The sequence below is a fragment of the Notolepis coatsorum genome (assembly GCF_963971535.1).
Source record: "Notolepis coatsorum genome assembly, chromosome: 9".
Classification (NCBI taxonomy): domain Eukaryota; kingdom Metazoa; phylum Chordata; class Actinopteri; order Aulopiformes; family Paralepididae; genus Notolepis; species Notolepis coatsorum.
The window spans coordinates 131,131,513-131,157,892 of NC_140173.1; the positions used below are offsets into that span (position 1 = coordinate 131,131,513).

Here is a 26,380-nt window from a genome sequence, read left to right on the forward strand (position 1 = left end):
GGTCAATGAAAAGATGGTGGAACAGGGTGAGAGCGTGGCGGCGTTGGAAGGGAGAACGGCAGAGGCGGAGGAATGGGAAACGAAGATACACGAAGTACTGACAATTGCAATTCTACAACAAGAAAAAATGAAGGAAAAGCTGTCGGACATGAAAGGGAGACCGCGGAGAAATAATACCCGGTTATGGGGATTGGAGGACGGAGTGGAAAGGGAGTCTATGGCCCTGTATGTGGTGATGGAGATTCAGAGAGCCCACGGGGCGCCTGCGTCGAAGCAGCCCGCTGGCAGGGCCCCCGAGAGCGATTACTATTAACTTTTTGAGATTCGAGGTGAAGGAAATGATAAGGAGACGTGAAGGAAGAGACGAGGTGAGACACGGGGAGGCGAACGAGAGGAGTACATAAAGAACGGATTAACCACCCCAGCTATAGACAATAATGCCCAATGAAACACATACACGAACGCGCACTATAATCACTGCAGATGGAAATAATTAGGAGGGTAAATATACAACACATAAAATAATGGAGAACTATAAACACACAGAGATTTACACACATTGGACTGGGATGAAGGAGAGACAATGGAACATGGGACTCGAATCACGGGAGGACTGGAAGGTGGGGGTCTCGGAACAGGAGGAAAAGCAGACAGAGAACTTTGACCAGGAGCTCTAGCACAATAGACAACACGAATGTTGGACAATTATAGTGAGATGAAGGGGGGCCAAGACATCAGGCACCCCTCGCCACTAGGCAGAGCCCTCTCAACAAGAGAGCCAATACTCTGCACCTACCAGCAGGGGAGAGGGGGTGACATATGGATCCCCCACCTTGGGAGCGATTTATGTAAAGTATATATGTTTTAAATGTGCACATGGACAAATATGAAGGACAAAAATTAAAAATGTTGGACATGAAGAGAGGCTTGAAGAGCCTCCTGCGGGGGGTATCTTCGTCTCTGGGGGGGGGGCTTCTCCAGTAGGAGGGCTGATCCCCCTCCAAACCGCCAACTGGGGAAAGAGTGCGCTTATTGTATTGTTAGTTTTATTTTCATAAACGTGTGCGGTGATGTCGGTGACATGGGAGGTACAGTGGGTTTCCTGGGGTCCTCGGCCGTCGTGCCTGGGCGGTCAGGTGTCGGGGCCGGGGGGGCACCGGGCTTGGCGTTGCGGGGGGTCGGGGGGCCATTGAGGCGTGGTGCTTAGACCTTCAGCGGACCTGGGCTTGGGGCTCTAGTGGGCCGGGGGCCTGGCGGTCGGGCGGTCGGGCGGGGGTGGGTGGGGGCTCTGGGGGCTCGGCTCTGTGCATGGTGGACCAGGATATGGGGGTGTTCTATCTCGGGGAGGAGGGCGGGAGGGAGGGGTCTCTCACAGGGGGATCAGAGAGGCTGGGCTTTTCCCGGCGAGGCCCTATGTGTTGGGGGGCCGATGGGCGTGGGGTGGGGCTCTCGGGGGCATGGGGAATAGCGGGCTTGGCTCGGTGGGGGGGAGTCCCCTATCCTTTCCTCTACTGGGCCTGGCCCAATTGATTCAAGGGACCCGTGTCGATGGGGGCCCGGCTACGGGCGCAGCGGCCTAAGATATGGGGGGCGCCAATGGGCTCAACTCGGGGGGGGGGGGGGGGAGTCGTGGGTGGGGGGTCAGTGTTTATGCGGTTTGACCCGGGAGAGTGGGATCCCGTGGGTTGTGGGTTGGTTGTGCGTGGGGTGGGGGGCTTGGTGGCATGGGAGGTAGCGGGCTTGGCTCGGTGGGGGGGAGTATTGCCCCTCGCTCTCTACTGGGTCGGGCCCAATCAGATTCAAGATGCCCGTGTCGCTGAGTGCTGGACCCCGCGTGGGACGGACCTGGGATGCGGGGGAGCCCGGTTTCTAGGGGGGGAGGGTGGGAGGGGGGGGGTTCCTCTTGCGGGGGTCTGGGAGGATGAGCGCAGCCGAGTTCAAGGGGCCCACATCATTGTACTGTTGTGTTATTGATGTTATTGTATATGTTGTGTTGTATGTCTATAAATGTTCAATAAAAATTTAAGTTTAAAAAAAAAAAAAAGGTAAATAAGACTCAGCGAAACCCCCCACATTAGCAACCGACTGACCTTCATCAATGAAGCGGGCAAGAGGAGGGAAAAGCGGTATCCCGCGGCGGGGAATATTAGAACAACGACCCATTTCAGCATTAGCAGTAGCATTAGCAGCATTAGCGTTAGCAGCGTGCTCCAGGATCGCCAGGAAAACGTCCACAGCAGTGGAACGTTCACCAAGCCATCCCGGCCCTGGCGCCGCAACATACTCCACAGCATTACCAATACCGACATTAATGCCTGATGACACAGGGCCTACCTTTGTACAAGCCGGCTCGATAGCCAAACCTTGTACGCTGCTCCTTGGCCTGCTGCCGTCAGACGAGGAAACATCAACATAGGCCCGACGTGTCGCTGAAACATGCCCCGAAGATTCCAGGGGTAAGCAAACCTCCGGTAAGCATTCAAAATTACGCAATTTCTCTGATATTTTCATAACTACTAGTTACATAAGGTGCACTGCGACCGTTATGATGGAAACGAAAATAGAGGAAGAGTGTTTGGTGACCATGCCTACTGTCTTATAGGCTACGCCTCCATAGGGGCGGGACCCGGCAGGTGTGGGTGTACTTGTTTTTTCGTTGATGGAGTACAATAGGTACATGAGATAGGGTATATCTCGATAGGCTTAAGAGCGGGACGCGATGGCCAAGTACGATAATATAACCATAGTGAAACCAGACTGAAAGAAACCATAGTGAAACCAGACTGAAAGAAACCACACTGAAACCATACTGAAAGAAACCATACTGAAAGAAACCATACTGAAAGAAACCATACTGGTTTTACTGAAAGAAACTATACTGAACCCAGACTGAAAGAAACCATATTGAAAGAAACCAGACTGAAAGAAACCAGACTGAAAGAAACCAGACTGAAACAAACCATATTGAAAGAAACCATATTGAAAGAAACCATATTGAAAGAAACCATACTGAAAGAAACCATATAGAAAGAAACCATAGTGAAATAAACCATATTGAAAGAAACCATAGTGAATGAAACCAGATTGAAACCATATAGAAAGAAACCAGACTGAAACCATACGGAAAGAAACCATATTGAAAGAAACCATAGTGCAAGAAACCAGACTCAAAGTCACTGAGGAGGTTATTGGTTTCAAGGTGGTTGTTTAATTGGTTAGTTAGTGAGAATCTTTTCCAATGATTTTGATATTACTAATGGATGATGGATCCTGTAGTTCGAAACAATAGTTGGATCCTCAGATTTAAAAACTGGAGTGATTTGAGTAGTTGTCCAGCTGGAGGGAAAGATAGAGAGCCTGATATTGGTCAGATGGTGGAGGAGAGGCATCAAGCTGTCCGCATGAGTCTATAAAAATGCACATTGAAACCATAAATATCACAAGCATGAGCATTTCTCAAAGAGTTGAAAGTATCCAACCGCTCATTCTGTGTAATCTCAGAGAAAGAGAAGTGGAGGGATATAGAAAAAGGAAACAGATGGGGGATAAGAGCTAGTTCTTACTTAATAAAAGAAGCATTAAAAGACTTTTGCTATCTTGTCATTCTTGTTCCTCTCATTTGCCCCAGTGAGTTTTAGGATTAGAAGGAAGTTTGAATAATTTATCTTTAGACATACCGGCGTAGGCAGTCTTACATTTGTCTTAGCCTTCTGTAGTTCAATAGTACATTTGGTTCGGATCGTTAGAAAATGTGTTTTTATTCTCCAATGTTTTGAGGATGTATACTTTTTGTATAGAGACTTCTGTTTGAGTAATTGCTGAATTTCAGAATTTATCCATGATAATTTAGTCTGCCAAAACTGTACCTTTTGTAGGCAGTGGTATATTTGTTGTGTGTTGTTTCCACTCTGTCATAGAACTGAGCCACTGTTCAGGGTTTTCAAGTGACAGTTCATTGGTCCAATCAACTTCTCTCATTTCAGCATTAAATTGAGGTCGTTTTGAATTTGGTATTGTTAGATCCTGATCGATCTGGCCAGTATCACGTCTTCGTCTGTTTGGCTCTCCATCCAATTCCTCTGCGTTGTGTCATTTTAATGATCCTGACGTCTCCGATACTGGCTGATAAAATCCTTATCTCTCCCCGTTAGTACCATCCGCAAACCATAATAATTCTCCGCCTCCGTAAGAATTCGACACTTCGACAACGTGAAATACCTTATAAGGAGAAGCGTTGTTTATTCAATAAACAGAACCTCATAATCAGATGTTATCAGATGTTATCAAATTGTATCGTCCTTGCTATTCAGTCCAATGGTGATCAGGCCTGGTCGTTAGCCAAGACCATCCTTGTGGTAGCCGAAGCTAATGATGATGTGTCATTCTTCCTCCCCCCCCCCCTTCGTGATGAGAGGAGAGAGAGTCTCTTCTGGTTTCTTCCCTCTTAGTCTCAGTCAGATTTTTGTCTGCCCTACCCGGAACCACTGTCAGCTTTATAGGATCTTCGTCATAGAAACGATAGCCCCGCCCCTCTTCTGGTTGTCAGGCGACGCGCTGTCATGACAACCGCATTTAACCTTTACACACACTTCAAAACGTTTCATTCACTGTTGCATTAAAGAGGTCACCCCTCTTCCCTCGCTCTGTACCGCTCCGTTATCTTTGTTCTTACAAGGAATTCAAAACAAACACCCTCGCTGACGCGGCCTGTGCCTGTGAAACCACTGGTTCCACCACCGTCAATATCATCCCGTGATGATAAAGATATTACCCTCTTAAAGCGTCTCTTTATATCAGTTTATAACCAAATATACATTGAAAAAACCACAATTTTCTCTCAATCCCCCCTTGATTCTTATCACCCCTTCAGAATCATAAATCATTATTTGGTTTTTTAATTAATTATGCCAAAAATAGCCTGTGGTTGAAGCAAACCAACCTCATCTCTCGTGCACAAGAAATGAAGACGGCCCACGGTCAACCCAGTGATCTTGCTGGCTGATGTCCGTTTGCGCCCCCCCTTCGTGCACAAAGGGAACCGAAACAGACCACCAAAACCAACAACATCCAACGACTCATAACAATTAGAGCCCCCCTGTCTGCTCCCAATAATTATATCCTGTTGTTTTACTGTTCTCCCTCTTATCTACCTTCTATATATATATATATCCTTCTATACATATATCTTATATATGAATCCTCCATTTATATCTCATACTCCTAATCAATGAACACAGGACTTCTCGCTGTTGTCTCGTCTCTCGATCTCCTGATTGACTCTGAAAGGAAGTCCCTGTTTGTCCATGATTCACCGCCCGTGCTCTGTTGTTTCTCAACGCTCTCTAAACAGCGTCTCCGCAGGAAAGCCCCCTCCGATGTCTGCCTCGTTCTCCCCTGGGCAACACCGCCTGCGACCGCTGGACTCCGCCCCGTCGGCCGTCTCCGCCCCGTTGGCCGTCTCCGCCCCGTTGGCCGTCTCCGCCCCGTCGGTCATCTTGGTTGAGGCTCATCTCCACCGCCGTCGGCCCTCTCCAGACTCTGAAAGCAGAAACACCACGCCAGCAGTTTTTCTGTACACTCGACCCGGTGTTTTCTATTAGTCTACCGTGGCTTTGGGCCTGCAGCTCGTTCCATGGAGTTATCTCCAGTTCTCTATATATTTTTCCTCTGCAAGCCCCTGCCATGGCCACGCCCTTTCAGACTGTTGGACGGTGTGAGTGTCCTACAGCCCATGGCGCTATTTGTTCTCTATTAGTCCCCCACCTTCTCAACACCCATATCTAATCCTACAGGGCTGTTCCCTGTTTGTTGTCTTCCGGCGTGACACCAGCAGCTAAACGATACCCACTCCGCGCTCTATCTGTTCGTCCCACGGGTGACCCCCAGCGCGCGCCAGTTCTTTCTGGTGACGTGTCTTCAAGACTCTGCCTATTTATTAGGTGTGAGAAGGCCCCACTGGAGATCGAACTCCCTCTTATTTTATAATTAAACTTATTTAATTAAACCGCATCTCATCTCTCTGTGCAATTCTTATTTAACCCATTCAATAATTAAACTATTTAATTAACCTGTATATCGATATTATTATTATGATAATAACATACAACAGAGCATCGCTCTAACATACAACAGAGCAGGTTGGTTCCCTGCCCCTAACTCACATACACGTACTATTATCTAACATACAACAGAGCTGTCCGTTGCTCTACCCTAAACAGGGCTGTCTCCGTCGCCCTGGAGCTGTACGTTGCTCTATACCCTACGGGGCTGTTTCCGTCGCCCTGGAGCTGTCCCGTCGCTCTATACCCTACGGGGCTGTTTCCGTCGCCCTGGAGCTGTCCCGTCGCTCTATACCCTACGGGGCTGTTTCCGTCGCCCTGGAGCTGTCCCATCGCTCTATACCACACAGGGCTGTCTACGTCGCCCTGGAGCTGTGCGTTGCTCTATACCCTACGGGGCTGTTTCCGTCGCCCTGGAGCTGTCCCGTCGCTCTATACTACACACGGGGCTGTCTACCGTCGCCCTGGAGCTGTCCCGTCGCTCTATACTACACACAGGGCTGTCTACCGTCGCCCTGGAGCGGTCCCGTCGCTCTATACCACACGGGGCTGTCTACCGTCGCCCTGGAGCGGTCCGTTGCTCTATTCTACACTTTGAGTTCCTTTACAAAGTTCTCACATACACCACCGTGTATACACACAAGCAGTTGGTCATTTGAAAAAATTAAACTCCTTAATTAAATTAAACCCTAAATATTCCCCTATGGGTAATGGAAACTCCCCAGCACTACCCCCCCCCCCTCCGCAATTAAACTCCTTAATTAAATTAAACTCTAAATATTCCCCTATGGGTAATGGAAACTCCCCAGCACTACCCCCCCCTCCGCAACTAGGTGGCGACCTACTCCTCCCTATGGTGTTTTAGTTGACGTGTCACTTCCTGGTTCTTATCTGTTATCTCCTCGTGGCTCACGGCCATCTTGTCTCATCCTCCTCGTGGCCCTTTGCGGCTCTGTGCAAATGGCTACTCTCTCAAACAAACGGCCGCTGCCCTTCCTTCCAAGGCCTAAAAACACAGCTATTTTTCTCTCTTTCCCATCTATATCAGGGGACGCTTTCTCAGACTAATACTCTTGCCTGATCGGACATAATACACACTGGTACAATCTCCTCTCGACTTTCCTTCTGTCATGACGACAGTCCCGCCATAACAATTATTTTGATCTGGTTCAAGCGTTCCCCCCCCCTTTCCTCATCTCGCATTTACCCTCCTTAAACCAAAACTGTGCAGCCTGCCTCGTTTGCTTTTCATTCTCTGTAGATAACACCCTCGATTTTCACCATGGCTCTCTGCTCATATTATTACAGCTGGCATTCTCTCTGTGTCAAACTAGAAATGTTTACGGATGCACTATCTGTTCGTTTTTATTTGGCTTAAAAGATCAAAACAACCGTGTGTGCACAGTGAACTCACATCTTTCTCCTAATCGCTGTTTCTCCTCCAGCGCTGGTTCGCCTCATGACCGCTCGACTCTACGCTCTCTCCCAGGGCTGGCCGGCCTTGCTCGATCATGATTCTCCCACACACGATGACTGTTGTTCACTGTGAGCCCATTATTGAAAAAGTCTTTTTCCGTTGTTTTTATCTCTTGCAAATCCGGCTGTCATCGGCAACCAACTGTTAGATCCTGATCGATCTGGCCAGTATCACGTCTTCGTCTGTTTGGCTCTCCATCCAATTCCTCTGCGTTGTGTCATTTTAATGGTCCTGACGTCTCCGATACTGGCTGATAAAATCCTTATCTCTCCCCGTTAGTACCATCCGCAAACCATAATAATTCTCCGCCTCCGTAAGAATTCCACACTTCGACAACGTGAAATACCTTATAAGGAGAAGCGTTGTTTATTCAATAAACAGAACCTCATAATCGGATGTTATCAGATGTTATCAAATTGTATCGTCCTTGCTATTCAGTCCAATGGTGATCAGGCCTGGTCGTTAGCCAAGACCATCCTCGTGGTAGCCGAAGCTAATGATGATGTGTCCTCCTCCCCCCCCCTTCGTGATGAGAGGAGAGAGAGTCTCTTCTGGTTTCTTCCCTCTTAGTCTCAGTCAGATTTTTGTCTGCCCTACCCGGAACCACTGTCAGCTTTATAGGATCTTCGTCATAGAAACGATAGCCCCGCCCCTCTTCTGGTTGTCAGGCGACGCGCTGTCATGACAACCGCATTTAACCTTTACACACACTTCAAAACGTTTCATTCACTGTTGCATTAAAGAGGTCACCCCTCTCCCTCGCTCTGTACCGCTCCGTTATCTTTGTTCTTACAAGGAATTCAAAACAAACACCCTCGCTGACGCGGCCTGTGCCTGTGAAACCACTGGTTCCACCACCGTCAATATCATCCCGTGATGATAATGATATTACCCTCTTAAAGCGTCTCTTTATATCAGTTTATAACCAAATATACATTGAAAAAACCACCATTTTCTCTCAGTATCTTAGTAGGCTGGACAACATATGCCTCCTAAAGTGTCTAAACGGAAGTACAGGAAGTACAGGCTTTCCGGTTCCGGTCAGCCCAGATCTGTTTATAGTCCCCAGCGAAACAAAGAACGAAGCAGACGCTCGCAAATCTCGAACCAAGAAAAATAGAGTTATCAGTGGAAATTTTCGACAAAACAATTATAGAAACGTGTGAAGTGCACAATATATCTTCATGAACACCGTGTCGTGATTGGTCCGTTCGGAGGCAGCTTCCAGGGGAAGTACATACACTGGAAATTCTACCCCATAGACACTTTCTGCAGTAGTTCTTTACCAGGCTTTATCTCACGGATAAAACTGGGAACAAGGTTAGTATCTTTAGAGACAAGGCGGCAGGTGTGGCTTCAGTTTTCCTAACCGCATAAATAAATGAGTGATCTGATACCGAATTACTCCGGACAATGTGCATTTAGAGCAGTGGTCACCAACCTTTTTAAGCCCAAGATCACTTTTTTTTTTTTTGGTGAAGGCAAAGCTATTGAAGCGTTGAGAGAAAAAGACAGCCAAGATTGTACTTTAAACTAAATTACTTTTATTTGCCTGTATTCTAATTACATGCAATGCTTTGGTCCAACATTAAAACGTCAAAGTAGAACTATTATGTACTTTCTCAGTCAGTGCTAAGTGCAGTCATCTTATGCAGCATCACTTTTCACATCAAAACAAAAGTAGAACTGTAATGTGGACTTTCTCATATTATTAACATTGACAAACATATTTACTGTAACTGAGGGGTACAATTCCCTGACTGTATTACTAGATATGATACTTACTACCACTACCTTTGTACTTAATATTCGGCCACCCAGTACACGGCATAAATATATTATCATGAACACTCTCACGTAGATGAAACGGATCCAACACAAATGTACGAATTAGAAACAGGTCTTTATTTCCTACACAGCGATGGTGTGTAGAATAAACACTTAATCACTTAATTACATTTATGAATTGAAATAGTATGCACTTTTATGGCAAGGAGTATTCGTCGGTATATCAATAGATAATGTCCAATCTCTGAAGGCGCAGGTGGTAAATATACGACCTGGAATAGTTAAGGAATAACAGCAATGATACTTTAATGATTATAGGCTGGATACACTAGAGGGGGTTAATCCGGTCGCTTGTAAGCCGACAGGAGTAGGAGGGGGGGGGGGGGTAGAATCCAGCTGCCTCGTCCGGCCAAGGGTATCCCAGGTGAACCCACTGTAGTGCCGTTCAATGCGCCGGCGATCCTTGGACCACAGATGAAAGCAGGTGGACTCTTTGTGGGCCGGCTCTCTCCGGTCCACGGGGGAGAGATGTGGAGAGACCTCGTCTTGCAGAGCGTCTCCTCACCTTGCGTCCTCTCCAGGGGGGGGGGTTCCAACACACGGTAGTGTCGGGGGTCTTTATCCATAGAATAATCAAAGTATCCAAAGCATAATCCGTGCCTGGGAAGGCGGGCTGTCGTCGGTAGAATAATCCGGTATACAGGTCCACTCGCTCGTCGGCTCTGGGGCTCCTCGGGTGCAGCTTCACATAGGGTCAACCACCCTGGGTAAGCAGCCAGTTCTCTGCCCGAAACGATGGGGTACTGACTACGGTAGTATTCTCACCGCACGAAGCACTATATATTAACAGACTATTATTAGCTTAATAGACTACGTCCAACTCGACGATATAGTGCCAAATATGACTATTCAAATATTAATATACACGATGTCTCAATACCGATGGTAGGCCGAACTTGGCCTTACTCCCACACGTGGCATCGCGGGGAGGCTTTACGTCTGTGACTCTATTGGAGGGTAAGAAACTGGACTGAAAAGAAAGTCCTACTTTAGTAGCGCAGTATATATACGCACTATGAACAAATAGTCCCATTAGTGGTGCGGTAGCCAAATTCCTACGCGGAACTAGGACTTGTTCGTACATGTCGAGCGGTACGTTTGAACTGGGTCTGAGGGGTATGGCAGCCTGGCACCAAGGTCTCGACCAATAGTAGAATGGAGACTATTATGGGATGTTCAGTAGGCTAGAATGGATATTCAATGCATATTGTACAAGGAATATACAAGGGATATCAGGGAATATTAGAGAATATACAAATACAATTAAATATATATATATAAATAAATATATATATTCGGTTTAATCTGGCCCTTCACAACAGCCACCCCCTGAATAGGTCCCAGACCTAATCAGTTAAACAGAGACAGATTAATCGCGTTGTCTATTTACACATAAGGGTTTGCTGTAGGGGTCAGTCAACTTCACAAAGTCATAGGGTTGTAGGGTCATGGTCATCATCGATTGTGTCTGGGAGTCGAGGCAGTTCTATGAGCCTTGCCACGGGACGGGTGTAAGTGCGACCCTGGACGAGCACTTCAGCTGCTCGGACCTTGCCGTCGGCACCTGTGATCACTTTGCTTACGCGGCCGGCCGGCCACATAGCTCTGGGCAGTGATTGATCAATAATCATGACGACTGTTCCTTCTGTCAAATTGTCTCTCTCCTTTACCCACTTCTGGCGGGTCTGTAGAGACGGTAGGTAGTGCAGTAGGAAACTGTTCCAAAACTTGTCGGCTAATACTTGGCTGTACCTCCACATTCGTCGGCCGTTCGCTTCTTCAGGCCGGTACATTGTCTGGGGTAATGTGGGATCTAGCCGCCCCATCAGGAGTGTGTTGGGGGTAACTGGGTCGATATCCGCCACATCACTGGAGACATATCCGAGGGGCTTCGAGTTAAGTACTCCCTCAATCTCCGTGAGGACTGTCATTAGGACTTCTTCCGCCACAGTCTGGGCCCCAAGTACTGCGTACAGGGCTGTCTTTATGGAGCGCACTTCTCGTTCCCAAGTGCCACCGAAGTGGGGTGCGTTTGGGGGGTTGAATTGGAAATCAACCTGTGCTTGAGCGCGGTGGGTCTTAAGTTCTGGGCCCATAGCTTGGAAGCTCTCTCTCAGCTCTCTTTCGCCGCCTTTAAAGTTTGTCCCATGATCGGACAATAGGGTAGACGGTCTTCCTTTCCGTGATATGAATCTACGGAAGGCCATAAGGAATGAGTCTGTGCTCATGGTCGGGAGAAGCTCGATGTGTATCGCTCTGGTGGTCATGCATTTGAATACAATACCCCACCGCTTCTCGGTTCCTCTTCCTTTCTTTATGTGCAGCGGGCCAAAGCAGTCCATACCCGTTGAGTGGAATGGCTTGTCACCGATTCGGAGGCGACATGGAGGAAGGTCAGCCATCCTTGGTATGCTGGGCTGCGCGCGCCACTTGCGGCAGTCTAGACATGTTCGTTGGAAGCGTCGTACCGCCTCTCTTCCTTGTAGGATCCAGTAACGACGTCTGATTTCCGCGAAGACTCTTTCTGCTCCTGCGTGATGTACATCCTCATCGTATTTCTTTATAATCAGCTCTGTGACCTTGTGTCGGCTGTTCAATACGATCGGGTATTTAATGTCATCCGGTAGATTGGGGGCTCTGCGTAGGCGACCACCCACTCTGATGAGGGTGTGAGCGTCGCTCTCGGGGGGCCAGGTGAATTAATCTGCTGTCGGATGGGACGGGCTTTCCTCCCTGTAGACAGGCCAATTCATCAGGGAACGAGTCTCTCTGGGCTCGCTGCAGTAGAAGCAATTCTGCTTCCTCGTAGTTAGCCGCTGACATATCAGCGGGGGACTTGCACTCCGGGTGGTACCGCAGGAATGTTCTTTGTTGTGCACTCTCTATGGACGTGCAATCGTTTATGTTAGGGTCGGTGGAGGCTACGGTGCTCAATCCACAGAACACAGACTTCTTAATTTCCAACTCCTCTGGACTTGCTTCCCTCGGGATAGGCATGGGCCACTGTCCTTCCGGGAGTCTTAGGAATGCGGGGCCGTCACTGTAGACATTGCGACGGGTGAGGTCATCCAGGGGCATCCCCCGGGTGATGACGTCAGCTGGGTTCTGTTTTGTATCAACGTAGCGCCACTCTGTTTCTCCGGTTAACTCTTCGGTTAAGTCTTGAATCTCGGTGACTCTGACTCCCACGAAGACTTTGTACTTGCATGAGTCCGATTTGATCCAGGCGAGTACCGTCGTGGAATCTGACCACAGGATTGTTCTAGACACCGGTATGGTGAGCTCACGTTGGATGAGCGTGGCTAGGTGCGCTCCGGCTAGGGCTGCGCAGAGCTCTAGACGTGGGATAGATTGTTGCTTGCGTGGGGCTATTCTCGAGCGGGCGAGGACAAATGCTGTGTAGATCTCTCCCCCCTGGTCTTGGGCCCGCAAGTAGGCTACTGATCCGTATGCGACCTCTGAGGCGTCACTGAAGACGTGTAAGTCCATTTTACATGTCTCTGGCCTCACCGTGGGTGGGAAGTAGCTTCGGCGCATATTAATGCCTGGGAGTGAGTGGAGCTCCATCTCCCACTCTCTCCAGGTGGATGCAAGGTGTGCGGGAATGGGGTCGTCCCAGCCCTGGTCCTTGTCCCACAATGCTCGTACAATCATTTTTGCCCTGGTGGTGTACGGTAGAATACATCCTAGCGGGTCATATTGTCGGGCGAGTGTTGTGTACACACTCCGTCTGGTGGTCGGCGCCGCCGCCGGCCTTCCCTGCTCCGTAGTCAGGGGCTTGTGTCTGTAGTGAAGCGAATCTGTTTTGAATCGCCACACCAATCCCAGGGTCATCTCCTGGGCTTCTCCCGGGATTGTAGCCATCCAGGTCTCGCTGCTGGCTGCCTTGTCCTCGGAGGAGAGGCTGCGCAGTACTTGCGGATCGCTGCTGGCCCACTGCCTGAGATCAAAGCCGCCTTTGATCAATGAGGCGCGGAGTTTAATCAGGAGAGCCTCGGCTTCTTCCTGGGTTGAAAGGCTTTGTAGACAGTTGTCTACGTAGAAGCTGTTCTTTACGCTGTGTCGGACCTCTTCGTCCGCTGCTGGGTCCTCTGCTACATGTTTCTGTAGTGCAAATGTCGCACAGCAGGGGCTGCACGTCGTTCCGAAGGGGAGGACTTCCCATTGGTAGATGGCTGGGTGCTCATCTCCTGGCTTCTCTCTCCATAGGAACCGTAACAGGGGCTTGTCCGCCTCTACTAATCTCACCTGCAGGAACATTCCTTTAATGTCCATCTTTGTGACGTGTCCCGCTGTGATGAGCTTCTCAATCTCAGCGCGGTATACACTCTCTTGGGCGGGGTTCTTGGCTAAGCGCCGCTCCGTGTTCAGCAGGTACCGTTCTATGGCGTCTGTCTTGGCGTGGAAAGTAGGCATTCCTTCTCGCCGCAGGAGTGGCGTGGCGTATCTCAACACGCCGTTGACCGGGACTCTCTTGGTCTCGAGGAGGTGAATGGCGTAAATGTCATCTTTAGAGCGAATGTCTTTCTTTCCATTCTTAAAGGGCATTTGTTCCAAGCTCCATAGCCGCTCTACGTGTTGCAGGAGTGCGGTTTCTCCCTCTGTGACTCGGGAGTGGAGACATCTAGTGGCTGTACTTCGGTTGAGAGATTTGGCGAGCGGGCCTTGGAGAGTCCATCCCAAACGGGTCTCGACTGCTGCAGGACAGCCTCGGGGTCCGGTATGAACCCGGTCTATCGGGACAATGAGGTCTGCATGGTCGGAGCCTATCAACAGGGTCGGCATAGCATTGTCTATGAGCGGGATCGGTAACTTGCGCAGATGTGCATATTTCTCCATCAGCTTGGCGACGGGGTATGTGTACCGCGACAGTCCTATTTCTTGGCTGGTGAAAGCGTCTGCAATCTGGTACCGTCGCTCAGGCTGGCCGCTTGCTGCGATAGAGAATGAGACATTCTCGCCCTTTATCGTCTTCAAATCTCGTCTTATTGTCCGAATTGTCATTTGGGTTTCGCTTCCCCGCAGCCCTAGCTGGGCCGCAGCGGAGGCGAGCAGCAGGGTCTTCTCTGACCCGTCATCGAGGACGGCGTAAGTGTCCAGGACTTTATTCTGGTAGCTTAGTGTCACACGCACTACTTTTAGGAGTACTCGGGCTCCACTGCTGCTGGCGGGATCGATGTACACGACGCTCGCTTTGCGGCTGGATGGTGCAGGTGAAGGGCGCCGTCTGTTACTGTCGTGAAGTATGTCCAGATGGGCTCCATCGCACTTGGTGCACCTTTTCTTTAAGCGGCATTCGGCTGCCATGTGTGAGCGCGCACAGCGAAAACAGCGCTTGTTGGACTTTATCCATTGACCTGCTTCCTCCGCGTTCAGCTTGGGGAAGGAGTCACATTGCGCTAGCCAGTGTTCTTTCTCACAGTAGGGGCACACTATCTTCCACTTCTCCGTTCTGGAGGGGGTACTGTGGCTCCTGCTGCTCGGTACTGACTCCGATTGGTGCATCACAGTCACCGATCTTCTTCCATCATTTAGTCGTCTGGTTCCTTTTCTGGAGCCAGGGGTGCTCCGTCCGAATGTATCTAGCCGTAGGCTGCTGACTTCTCTCGCCAGGAAGTCTGCTAGATCGAGGAGGTTCGGTTCGGGGCCATTCGGGTCTCTGTGGTCCCTCTGCCGCCTAAAGCGCTCCTGACGAGCGGGCGGCAGCTTCTCCAGGATCCTTTCCACATTTGAGTTGGCGTAAAGTTCATACTTCCCCTTCTCTCTTTGCGCTCCCAACATCCCTACCAGGGACTGCACTCTGATGGACAGGTCGTCCAGTGCTCGATTGTCTATTGCTGGGGGTAAGCGGTCGATGTGTCGGATCTCCTGGATCACGTAATCCCATATGCGCCCATACCTCTGGTCCAATGCTACCAGCGCTGCTGTGTATGGGGTGGTGGAAGTCGCGTAGGCGAGCGCTATATTATGTGCGCGGGGCACCTTTAAGTGCTGCAGTAGGATGGCGTATTTGTGGCGTTCATCCAATACATCCACCAACATGGTCTCCAGACACATGCGGAGTTCTGTATACTGGGCCCGGTTCTCTTGGGTGAAGTCGGGTACCATAGGCGTGCCAATGTATGACGCTGACTGTGGATACATCGGCGAGCGTTGGGGGAGAGGCCTCCTAGGCGAGTCTCCTCCCGCTCCTTGGTATGGGCTGGTACCGGCAGTGTACCATGGCCCGCTTGTCCAGGTGCTGTTCCTCGGTGCGGGTCGTGCGTCGTGCTCACCCGTGTATAGAGTCGGGGGTCTGTAGCGCAGCTCCGCGGGAGTATAGCCTGGGCTGTACCGGACCTCCTGGTCCGGTAGAGTACTGTGCTGTCTTCGGGCGCGGTTCTCCTCCTCTTCCTCTTCGTCTTCAGTTAGGTCATCCAGTGCTTGTAGTCTCTGGTTTAGCCTCTCCACAGGATATGCTGCTCCTTCCCGGTTGCTAGGTCTCGCTTGGACCGGTGGGGGGAGGTGGTCTGTGGGGGGTATAGACCTCGTCTGTTGGTCAAGTTCAGGGTTGTTTACTCGGCTAGGGGATGCCGCCCTGGAGGTGCGTCTAGACGAGTTCCTGGAGCCTCTGGCGGAGGGAGAGGGTGTTGTCCGTCTGATCAGCTGTTCTATTAGTTGCGCTTGCTGTCTGTCGCGCTCTGCGTCCCGTAGAGCACCAGCAGCTGCTCGCTGGCTGTCTGCTCGGTTTCGGGCCACATTCTCTTCCATCTGAATGCGTCTTATTTCCAGGCGTATGTGCTCTTCTTCGCTCCGTTGCTGTATCTGCAATCGATTGCGTTCACCCTGGAGTCTATCGCGTTCAGTAGAGGCTTTCAGGCTGACGAGGAATGCCTGCTGTAGGGTCCTCTCTGCCTCGCTGGGAGAAGGCGGTTGTATAGGGGAGCCTTCCCTCGGGGTACTCCTTGCGGAGCCTTGGAGCTCTATCTCCACGGTGCTCTCCCCGTCTTCTTCCGTGCCGAGTTCTCTCTCGGTAGCGTTGTATTCCTCCCGGGACTCATCGGGGACTACTTCTTCAGTACTGGCGGGGTGTGAAGTCATGTCTGGTTCCCACTGGTCCCCACCGTGAACTTGGTCAGTTACATTAGAGCCCGTAGGGGCCTCTATGGTCGGGGTAGTCTGGGCGTTGGGGTTAGACATACTTTTACTTTCTAGTTTTACCGCGTTTACTGTTAGTAGAAGACTAGGTTGTTGACTGACAGCGTAAGCCTCTAAGTACTGAGGGAGCCGTCGTTCGCGCTGCGGGCGTTGGTTAGGAGGATCGTTTCGTGGAGTGTTCATCATAGGCCATTTCAATATTAATAACACTATATTAATATTACACTAATTACCCTCCGGCTCGAAGGACCAATTGTAACTGAGGGGTACAATTCCCTGACTGTATTACTAGATATGATACTTACTACCACTACCTTTGTACTTAATATTCGGCCACCCAGTACACGGCATAAATATATTATCATGAACACTCTCACGTAGATGAAACGGATCCAACACAAATGTACGAATTAGAAACAGGTCTTTATTTCCTACACAGCGATGGTGTGTAGAATAAACACTTAATCACTTAATTACATTTATGAATTGAAATAGTATGCACTTTTATGGCAAGGAGTATTCGTCGGTATATCAATAGATAATGTCCAATCTCTGAAGGCGCAGGTGGTAAATATACAACCTGGAATAGTTAAGGAATAACAGCAATGATACTTTAATGATTATAGGCTGGATACACTAGAGGGGGTTAATCCGGTCGCTTGTAAGCCGACAGGAGTAGGAGGGGGGGGGGGGGGTAGAATCCAGCTGCCTCGTCCGGCCAAGGGTATCCCAGGTGAACCCACTGTAGTGCCGTTCAATGCGCCGGCGATCCTTGGACCACAGATGAAAGCAGGTGGACTCTTTGTGGGCCGGCTCTCTCCGGTCCACGGGGGAGAGATGTGGAGAGACCTCGTCTTGCAGAGCGTCTCCTCACCTTGCGTCCTCTCCAGGGGGGGGGGTTCCAACACACGGTAGTGTCGGGGGTCTTTATCCATAGAATAATCAAAGTATCCAAAGCATAATCCGTGCCTGGGAAGGCGGGCTGTCGTCGGTAGAATAATCCGGTATACAGGTCCACTCGCTCGTCGGCTCTGGGGCTCCTCGGGTGCAGCTTCACATAGGGTCAACCACCCTGGGTAAGCAGCCAGTTCTCTGCCCGAAACGATGGGGTACTATATATATATATTAACAGACTATTATTAGCTTAATAGACTACGTCCAACTCGACGATATAGTGCCAAATATGACTATTCAAATATTAATATACACGATGTCTCAATACCGATGGTAGGCCGAACTTGGCCTTACTCCCACACGTGGCATCGCGGGGAGGCTTTACGTCTGTGACTCTATTGGAGGGTAAGAAACTGGACTGAAAAGAAAGTCCTACTTTAGTAGCGCAGTATATATACGCACTATGAACAAATAGTCCCATTAGTGGTGCGGTAGCCAAATTCCTACGCGGAACTAGGACTTGTTCGTACATGTCGAGCGGTACGTTTGAACTGGGTCTGAGGGGTATGGCAGCCTGGCACCAAGGTCTCGACCAATAGTAGAATGGAGACTATTATGGGATGTTCAGTAGGCTAGAATGGATATTCAATGCATATTGTACAAGGAATATACAAGGGATATCAGGGAATATTAGAGAATATACAAATACAATTAAATATATATATATAAATAAATATATATATTCGGTTTAATCTGGCCCTTCACAACATTTACAATTAGCATTTTATAAAGTAGAACTGTAATGTGTACTTTCTCAGTCAGTGCTAAGTGCAGTCAGTGCTAAGTGCAGCATCACTTTTCACATCAGAACAAAAGTAGAACTGTAATGTGGACTTTCTCATATTATTAACATTGACAAACATATTTACAGTTAGCATTTTATAAAGTAGAACTGTAATGTGTACTTTCTCAGTCCGTGCTAAGTGCAGCATCATTTTCACATCAAAACAAAAGTAGAACTGTATGTGTACTTTCTCAGTCAGTGCTAAGTGCAGCATCACTTTTCACATCAAAACAAAATTAGAACTGTAATGTGGACTCTCAGGGTAAGATCTAAAAAAAAAAAAACATTTTTTTTTTCATTTTTTTTTTCATGGAAAGATCTACAGGGACAGTCTCAAAGATCGACCAGTCGATCAAGATCGACGGGTTGGTGACCACTGATTTAGAGGGTTGATTTGTAAATATGAGGTCAAGGACTGAACTGTGAGTATTCCCAATTCTAGTCGGCTCCTTGATTAACTGATAGAGACTAAGCTTCATTGCCATAGCGTTCAATGATTTTGAAGAGTTTTTATCCTTACAGATCTTTATGATATCAGTGAGCAAAAAACATAACATAACTGGATGTTTTTGTATAGTTAGGATAGCATAGTGACATAGGGCAGAACTGTATATTGTATAGAAAGTGTACATAGGACTCATTGCCTTTTGTATTTTATCTTAATATTTTTATCATGTCTATTTTATTTTATTCTATTATTATTTGTATTTTTTTGCACAATCGAAGCGGGCATGGCCACCTTCATTTCACTATATGTCTTGTGTATGTATGTGATGCATAAACCTCTTGAAAATCTTGAGCAGTGATAAGTAGTAACTTGTACTGACATTTGGGGGCTTATAGGTGACAATATTTGTCATTTCTATCCTCATTTCTATGACCCTGTCTGTACCCCCCCCCCCATTCCCTGTGCTGCTATGACCGCTGGATCTCCCCAAGGGGATTAGTAAAGGAACATCTTATCTTAATTGCATGTTGTTCACATGTGAAATTTACAACCAGAGTTGCAACCATAGGCATTACATGTCTGTTTTTCTTCCAAGTTCCTTTGTACCGTACAGGCCTGGCTGTTCGGCTGTGACCATCCCCTGGAGCTTTGTTTTAATTTAAAGGGGACTGATTTGCAGTGTTACACACACACACACACACACACACACACGCACACGCACGCACGCACACTCCTGGGTTATTTACGATGGGTGCAAGCCGGTAACGGGCAGTGCACAGCGGAGCGGCAGAAAGGTCTGTGTACATGTAAGATGAGACGTAGGCCTAATTAATGTGTCACTTAGGTTGCGATTTGGGAGACGTATTTGTGGTGGGCCTGTTTGATTTCCGCGGTGGGCCACCACAAATAAATCCGTGTATGTTCCAGGCCTGGGTAGCAGAGTCGTGGTGGGGCTGTTTTTCATTCAGGTAGAACCTTTTATTAGGCCAATAAAAGACCTATAGTGAATGTATGTCTGCACAGCGTGTACATGTTTGAAGGCTGATTTATGTTGTTTTTCATTTCATGTTTGTGTCATTGTGGTCTTCAGTGAGCGTGACAGCATTGAGACAGAGGTCAAAGAACTGAGGAGGAAACTAGAGACCCTTGACCTGATGCACACCGCTCAGACCAAGGAGAGAGACAACCTCGGCAAGGAGGTAATGCACGCACACAGTCGTGAGGCTATTTTCGACGTAAATCAAATCAAATGTATTTGTAAAGCCCGCAATCACAAATGAATGTCCCCATGGGCCTGACAAGTCTTCTTTAACACTTTGATTACCGGCAATGCGGTGCGCCTTACCGCCGTTGAATGCCAGCACCCACTTCAATGATAGCGTTGTGAACGCATAATCTCTGTCTTAAATGATGGCTATGTGTCTAATCTGCCCGTCGTTTATCAATGACTTGTTTGCAGTCAACATTGTCGAGACGGATTGTTTTTTAATCGGTTCATTTCCGTTTTATAGCATTTTGAAAAGCCCTTGTTTTTCAGGAAAATATATAGATTCCGTGATAAACGGCATTTACTGGAATATTCTGGCATACACAAAATTGTTTGTAATTTTTCTGCCTATTTATGAATAGTTTTCAAATAAACGCTAGATTATCGATAGTATATGTGTACTTATGCACGCTATATAGGCGGGCTGAGAAATATATTCTCTCATTTCCTGATCAGCGCGCACACACAGATACACACACACACACATAGCACACGTTGATATATAGGTCAAAATAGATCCGATTACCCCAAGACTGGTCAAATAAATTGCTTACCTCATATTAGATGTTCTCCAAAAAGATTATTCCAATTCCTGATCGCCATTCCAAATATCGATCGCGTTTATTGATTCAGCGTTGGGTACTCGAAATACATAATCCACGCTGTTCTGAGGGTCGGCGAAGACTTGGATCTCTTCAGATGCCTCGCCGGAGAGTAACATGAGGAGGCTGGACCCCCCCCCCCCTCATATTTCATGATGAAATATGAATTCAAATCGCTAATAAATAAAAAATACGACAAACAAACGCTATATGTCGTTGGTGGCACTCAACTGGTGGCATGAACTAACTAACGACAAATCGCTTCCCTGGCACTCAAAGTGGTAAACAAGTCAAGAAGAAACATCACAATAAATCAAGAACAAAACCCCACCATGAAATCCAAAATAAATGTAAAATAAATAAATGCAACACTCCCAGACATACCCCAAAAACTCACAAAAAACCTAGCAATAGGAAAAAAGCACCACAGGCAAGGTGGAGGAGAGAACCCTTAGAAGGGCCGTTGAAGGGGGGATCCCCCTTCTTGAATGTCGGTGATAGTAGTGTTGCTATGGATGATCGATGGGTGGAGGAAAAAACAGGCGAAATAGTTGGTATGTATGTATGTACATATATGTGTAATAAAATACAAATATGTACAAGTGAAATAGCAACTGGGGTACATAAGAACATTTTAAAAAGATTTAAATAGAATAGAGCTAAGAACAAAAACAACAAAAGAGAAAGCATAGGTTACATGTAAGGAACACGCAACTCTCATACATGTCTATTAATTACCCTGCTTTACCCCCTGCTTCATCTCTCTATTATTCTCCTTATTGAATGTGTGACCGAGTCTCACCAGGCATGATGACATGCTCACTGGCTGTTTTCTCTCCCCTCACCTGCAGGTGGCGATATCGCAGCAGTCGGTGACTCTGCTGCAGAAGGACAAGGACTACCTCCATAGACAGAACATAGAATTGAACGTCCGCTGTGCACACGCAGAAGACCACCTGGAGAGACTGCAGGTCCATTGAGTTTGAGCCTGTTAGATGGGGTGATCTAGTCCAAAGGCTTTGGTTAATCAACGGGGAGGGAGGGATGCTAGGGCTGCCCTTGACTAAAATAAATCCTTAGTCGACTAATGGTTGTAGGGGTTTGTCGACTAAATTGATTAATTGATTTACTTGATGCATCTGTAAAATAGCGCCTTGCACATAGAAGCGTGCTCTTTAAATCTAGTGCTTACCAGAAATGATCATTTTTCAGGAATTTTTCAACAACAAAAAACATTAAAATCGATTAAATGACTAGCAAAGCCTTGATGGACTAAGACCATTATTAGTGACTAATGGAACTGAGAGGGGTCAGTCCTATAGGGATCTGTCTCAAAGCTCTGTTTCTGTCTCTGTGCTCCAGGTGCAACTAGAGGACACTAAAAAGGCCAGGGAGGACGCCTATGAGAAATATGTCACGTCCAGGTTAGGCTTCTATTGTCCCATACAATTCATTATCCATTCGTTCTTTATTATATAACAGTGGATGCACACTTCACGATTTCAGCCATTTAATGACCAGGTTAGTCCTAATGGAGATTCAAATACAGTGATTTTCATGCCCACTCTTGTCAATTTATGTGAGACTGCATACCTATAATTACCTCATTTATTTGGTTAAAATCTTGTAATGTACATCCACCCGAACTGTGTTTTCTATAACGTGTACGATTGCCGCAGCTCTTCTGAAGCCTCGCTGTGTGTCCGTGCAGAGACTATTATAAGTCAGAGTATGAGGGCAAGCTGAGGGACGAGCTGGAGAACATCAGGATGAAGACGGGCCAGGAGATAGACAACCTGCAGAGGGCCTCCAGGGAGATGTACGAGAGGGAGAACAGGTACTGTTCATAACCACCCAGAGGGATCATGTATATAGAAAACATACATGGTAGTATTACACGCCACACATGGGGAAAATGTACTGTATATAGAAAACAAAGATGTGAGTCCACCATGTAGTGAAAAAATCTGTGTAATTGATTTATTGGAATAATAAACAGAGACAGAAATACAAATAAATATAATCTTGTACAAATGGGTAGAGTTAATCTCATTAAAGTAGAAATGTTACAGTATGAGGTGCATTTGAGGAGTCTTCTGATGTGTGTGTGTGTGTGTGTGCGTGTGTGTGCGTGTGTGTGTGTGTATAACAGGAACCTGCGCGAGGCCAGGGACAACGCGGTGTTGGAGAAGGACAGAGCGTTGGCTGCAGAGAGAGATGCTCAGGCTAGATACGACCAGCTACTGGAGCAGTGAGTTGTACCTTACTGTACATAATGCACCATATATATTATGTGCCAAAACACACGTTATTAGGGCTGACCCTGAAAGGATTTCATTGTTTGTTCGATGTGCTATTGTCCAACCAAGAAGGCATTGGTTGAGCATTCACTGTTTATTTTTATAAAGGAGGGAGTACTGTGTGCTGTAAGCTATATAATGTTACACAGGAATTGATTTGCCTGCACGTTCTTGCTAAATTGAGTTATCCATTCTGTAGAATCTACCCCCACCAGACTCATGTGAACACAACTCGGTAGTAAAGGCTTCATGGACCGCCATGAGGGAGCAGGAGATAGAGAAAGATGCATCGCTGTGTCCGGATTTGCGCTATGTAGCAACCATATTGACGTTAGAGCTAACTGATTTTGATGTCAGAGTCGGGTCTGTCGTAAAAGAGCTGTGAGTTATTATGGTTTAGCCTACCGGTACATTCTTCTCACAACTGCTTTAGATTCAAGATTCAAGAGTTTTATTTGTCACATACATACACGGGACATGAAGTGGCCATGCCCGCCTCGATTGTGCAAAAATACAAATAATAAAATGGAATAGATAATAAAATAGAATAGACATGATAAAAAGTAATATGAATAAAATACAATGCTAAGCTTAAGAAATACAGGTAATGAGTACTATATACAATAATATACACTTATGTTTTTAAAGTGACCTTTTTTTCTACTTTTTTCTCCTATTTTCTGTATTTTCCTCTCATCCCAATTTTAGTCGTTATGCCAATTCCCCTCTCCCCTTCCTGGTCGTTGTGTGCATTTGCCCCCTACTTTCCGGTCTAGGGAGCCCTGAAGTCTATCAGATGCTTCCTCCGATACATAGGAGACAGCCAGCAGCCTCTTTTCACCTGACAGCACGGACTCTCATTGGTGAAGTGTAACACGTGGGAGGATCACACTACCTTCACCAGTTCCTTCCCTTGCTGTGCAACCACCCTGACCGACCTGTAGGAGTCGCTGTTTACAACGACCAGTATACCACACTCCGGCTTCCCTCCCGCTGACACTGCCAATTGTGTCAGTATGACGACCGACCAAGCCGGAGGTACCGCTGACAGCCGGATTCGATACCAGTGTCTTTGCGGTGGTAGACAGACGCTTAGTCCGCTGCGCTATACCCGGCCGCCCTAAAGTGACCTTTTTTGTAGTATATTTGTGTGTGCAGTGATTCCCGCCAGGGATGCTTGATATTGGCTTTTTTACCGAATTGTCCAACTCCTAATTTCCGATACCGATATCAACCGATACCGATATATGCAGGTAATAATAATTTCAGGTAATTAACATTACATATCTCTTGTCGTGGAATTAACACAACATTATGCATACTTTTGACAATAAATAAAATCTGAATTAGTTCTTACTTGCTTGCCTGGGTAAATAAAGGTTAAATAAATGTTAAAAAAAATAATATATATATATTTTAATACCGATAATTTTCGATATCACATTTTTTTTATTTTTTTATTATCTCCCCCCCCCCCTCCTTTTTCTGATTTTTCTCCCATCCCACTGTTAGTCGTTATGCCAATTCCCAACCCCCTTCCTGGTTGTTGCGCACTCCCCCCTACTGTTGGTCCGGGAGGCCGGAGACTGTCACATGCTTTCCTCCGACGCATGTGCAGCCAGCCGGCAGCCAGCCTGGCAGCGCAGATTCTCACCGGGAGAGTGTAACATGTGGAAGGTCACACTACCTCCCTCCAGATCCTACCCTCGCTGTGCAGGCGCCCCGACCGAACTGTAGCCGAGAGCTGGATTCGAACCCAGCGTCTCCAGCGTTGATGGCGAGCGCCTTGCCCACTACACCACCTAGCCGCCCCCGATATGCGGAGCTAATAATGCTAATGATGGAGCATCGCCGTCGGTTGTGTGATAGTAAAGGGCTAACCTTCTGTATTGTCACAGTGAAAGGGTTACCCGGCTGTCGTGTGGCAGTGAAAGGGTTAACGGTTGCACAGACGGCACAGCCTGTTTGAGCAGTGGATCCGTCGCGGCTTGTTTAGGGGCGGGGCTAGTGATGTTGTCCCGGGGATGCTTAGGAGTTGATAAAGGAGATAATCCCACTGATGTCATCATTTGATTCCAAATGTGGGTCTGGACTCGCACCCATAGAGGCTGTTTACCAGTATAATGGCTTCCCCCAAAGTATCATTTTTTTTTTATCCACTTTTTCTCCAATTTTCTATATTTTCTCCCATCCCAATTTCGTATCATCCAATTCAACCCTCCCCTGTCACGGACGCTGTTTCTTGCCTCCCACAAGCCGGCTGCAATGTGGACTAAGTCATACATAGCACAAGTCCCCTCCGGTACTTGAGGTAACAGCAGTCGCATCTTTTCACCTGCGCAGCTCGATCTCTCAGTGGCGAGGAGTAACGCGTGGGAGGCTCACACTGCCCCCGACACTTCCTGATTCTACTGCGCAGGCGCACCAACCGACCTGTAGGAGTCGCTGTCCACAACGCCCGATCCCCACCCATCAGTTTCCCACCCCCTAATACGGCCAATGTGTATTAGTACGGACGACCAGCTAAACTGAAAGCAAATGTGGAGCACTGGGCTCGAACTGACGAGCCCAGCGTCTCCAGCATTTCGTGGCGAGCGCCTTGCCCACTACGCCACGTAGCCGCCCTCCCCCAAAGTATCATTTATGTTTTTTTTTTTTTTTTTTTTTTTACTACAGTATATTCACCATTACAAATAAATGGATGTCTTGTCATCTTATCAATCGTGACTTGCTTTCACCAGGAATTCTGTTTGTAAATCTGTTCTTAATTCTGTTTGTAATTCTGTTCATAATTCTAGTAGTAGTGCTCGCTCTCTTTCTTTTTCTTGTCCACACTCTCTCTCACACACAGGGTTCCCTCGAGGTCTTAAAAACTATTCATAATAATAATAATCAGGATTCTAGGCCTGAATACATATATATATACATAAAGTGTGATTTTGATAGGTCTTAAAAATGTATTGGATTAGGAAGTTACTTCTATGTTGTGATAACATCTCTGTGTCGCGTGTAATGTGTAAATTTGTATGGTAATAAATCAACATGGAACCAATAATCACTAACCTTACAGCCCCCAGTGAGAAGTTATCGGAGAACACCCAACTAGCGACTGCCTAGCAACCGAGCTTGAGCTAGCGTCAGTCAGGGCCTGAGGTCAAGAGAAAGTCTGCTAGCACGTCACGATCAGACATCTTAAGATCTTTACTATTGTACGTTTATGGGGGAAGCAATTCTCTCTCAAAGTAATTCTCTGACATGTTTTTTCTTTCATAGTCATTTTCCTTCATACTTTTCTGTCAGCACGGCAGTGAAATGGGTATTAAATTCTATTCAAAGTGACCTTTAAAAGGTCTTTAATTGAACTTGTTGCAACCTGCAGGAGCCCTGCACACACACACACACACACTCTGTCGCTCCTTCTCTCTGGCTTTCTCTCTCGGGTGCCAGCTGTCCAGAGGCAATATGCAACTATCCAAACCAATGACAATAATTGTTTTGGGATTG

General features: G+C 47.4%; 1 protein-coding gene across 1 annotated transcript in view; it reads left to right on the plus strand.

Moving 5' to 3' along the window:
• The window catches only part of pibf1 (progesterone immunomodulatory binding factor 1), a 98,359-nt gene that overhangs the window by 18,892 nt on the left and 53,087 nt on the right, over nucleotides 1–26,380 (plus strand). The window contains 5 exon segments of the mRNA XM_084321431.1: nucleotides 19,798–19,906; nucleotides 21,428–21,547; nucleotides 21,939–22,000; nucleotides 22,288–22,413; nucleotides 22,729–22,827. Coding sequence (XP_084177557.1) covers nucleotides 19,798–19,906; nucleotides 21,428–21,547; nucleotides 21,939–22,000; nucleotides 22,288–22,413; nucleotides 22,729–22,827 — 516 coding nt within the window.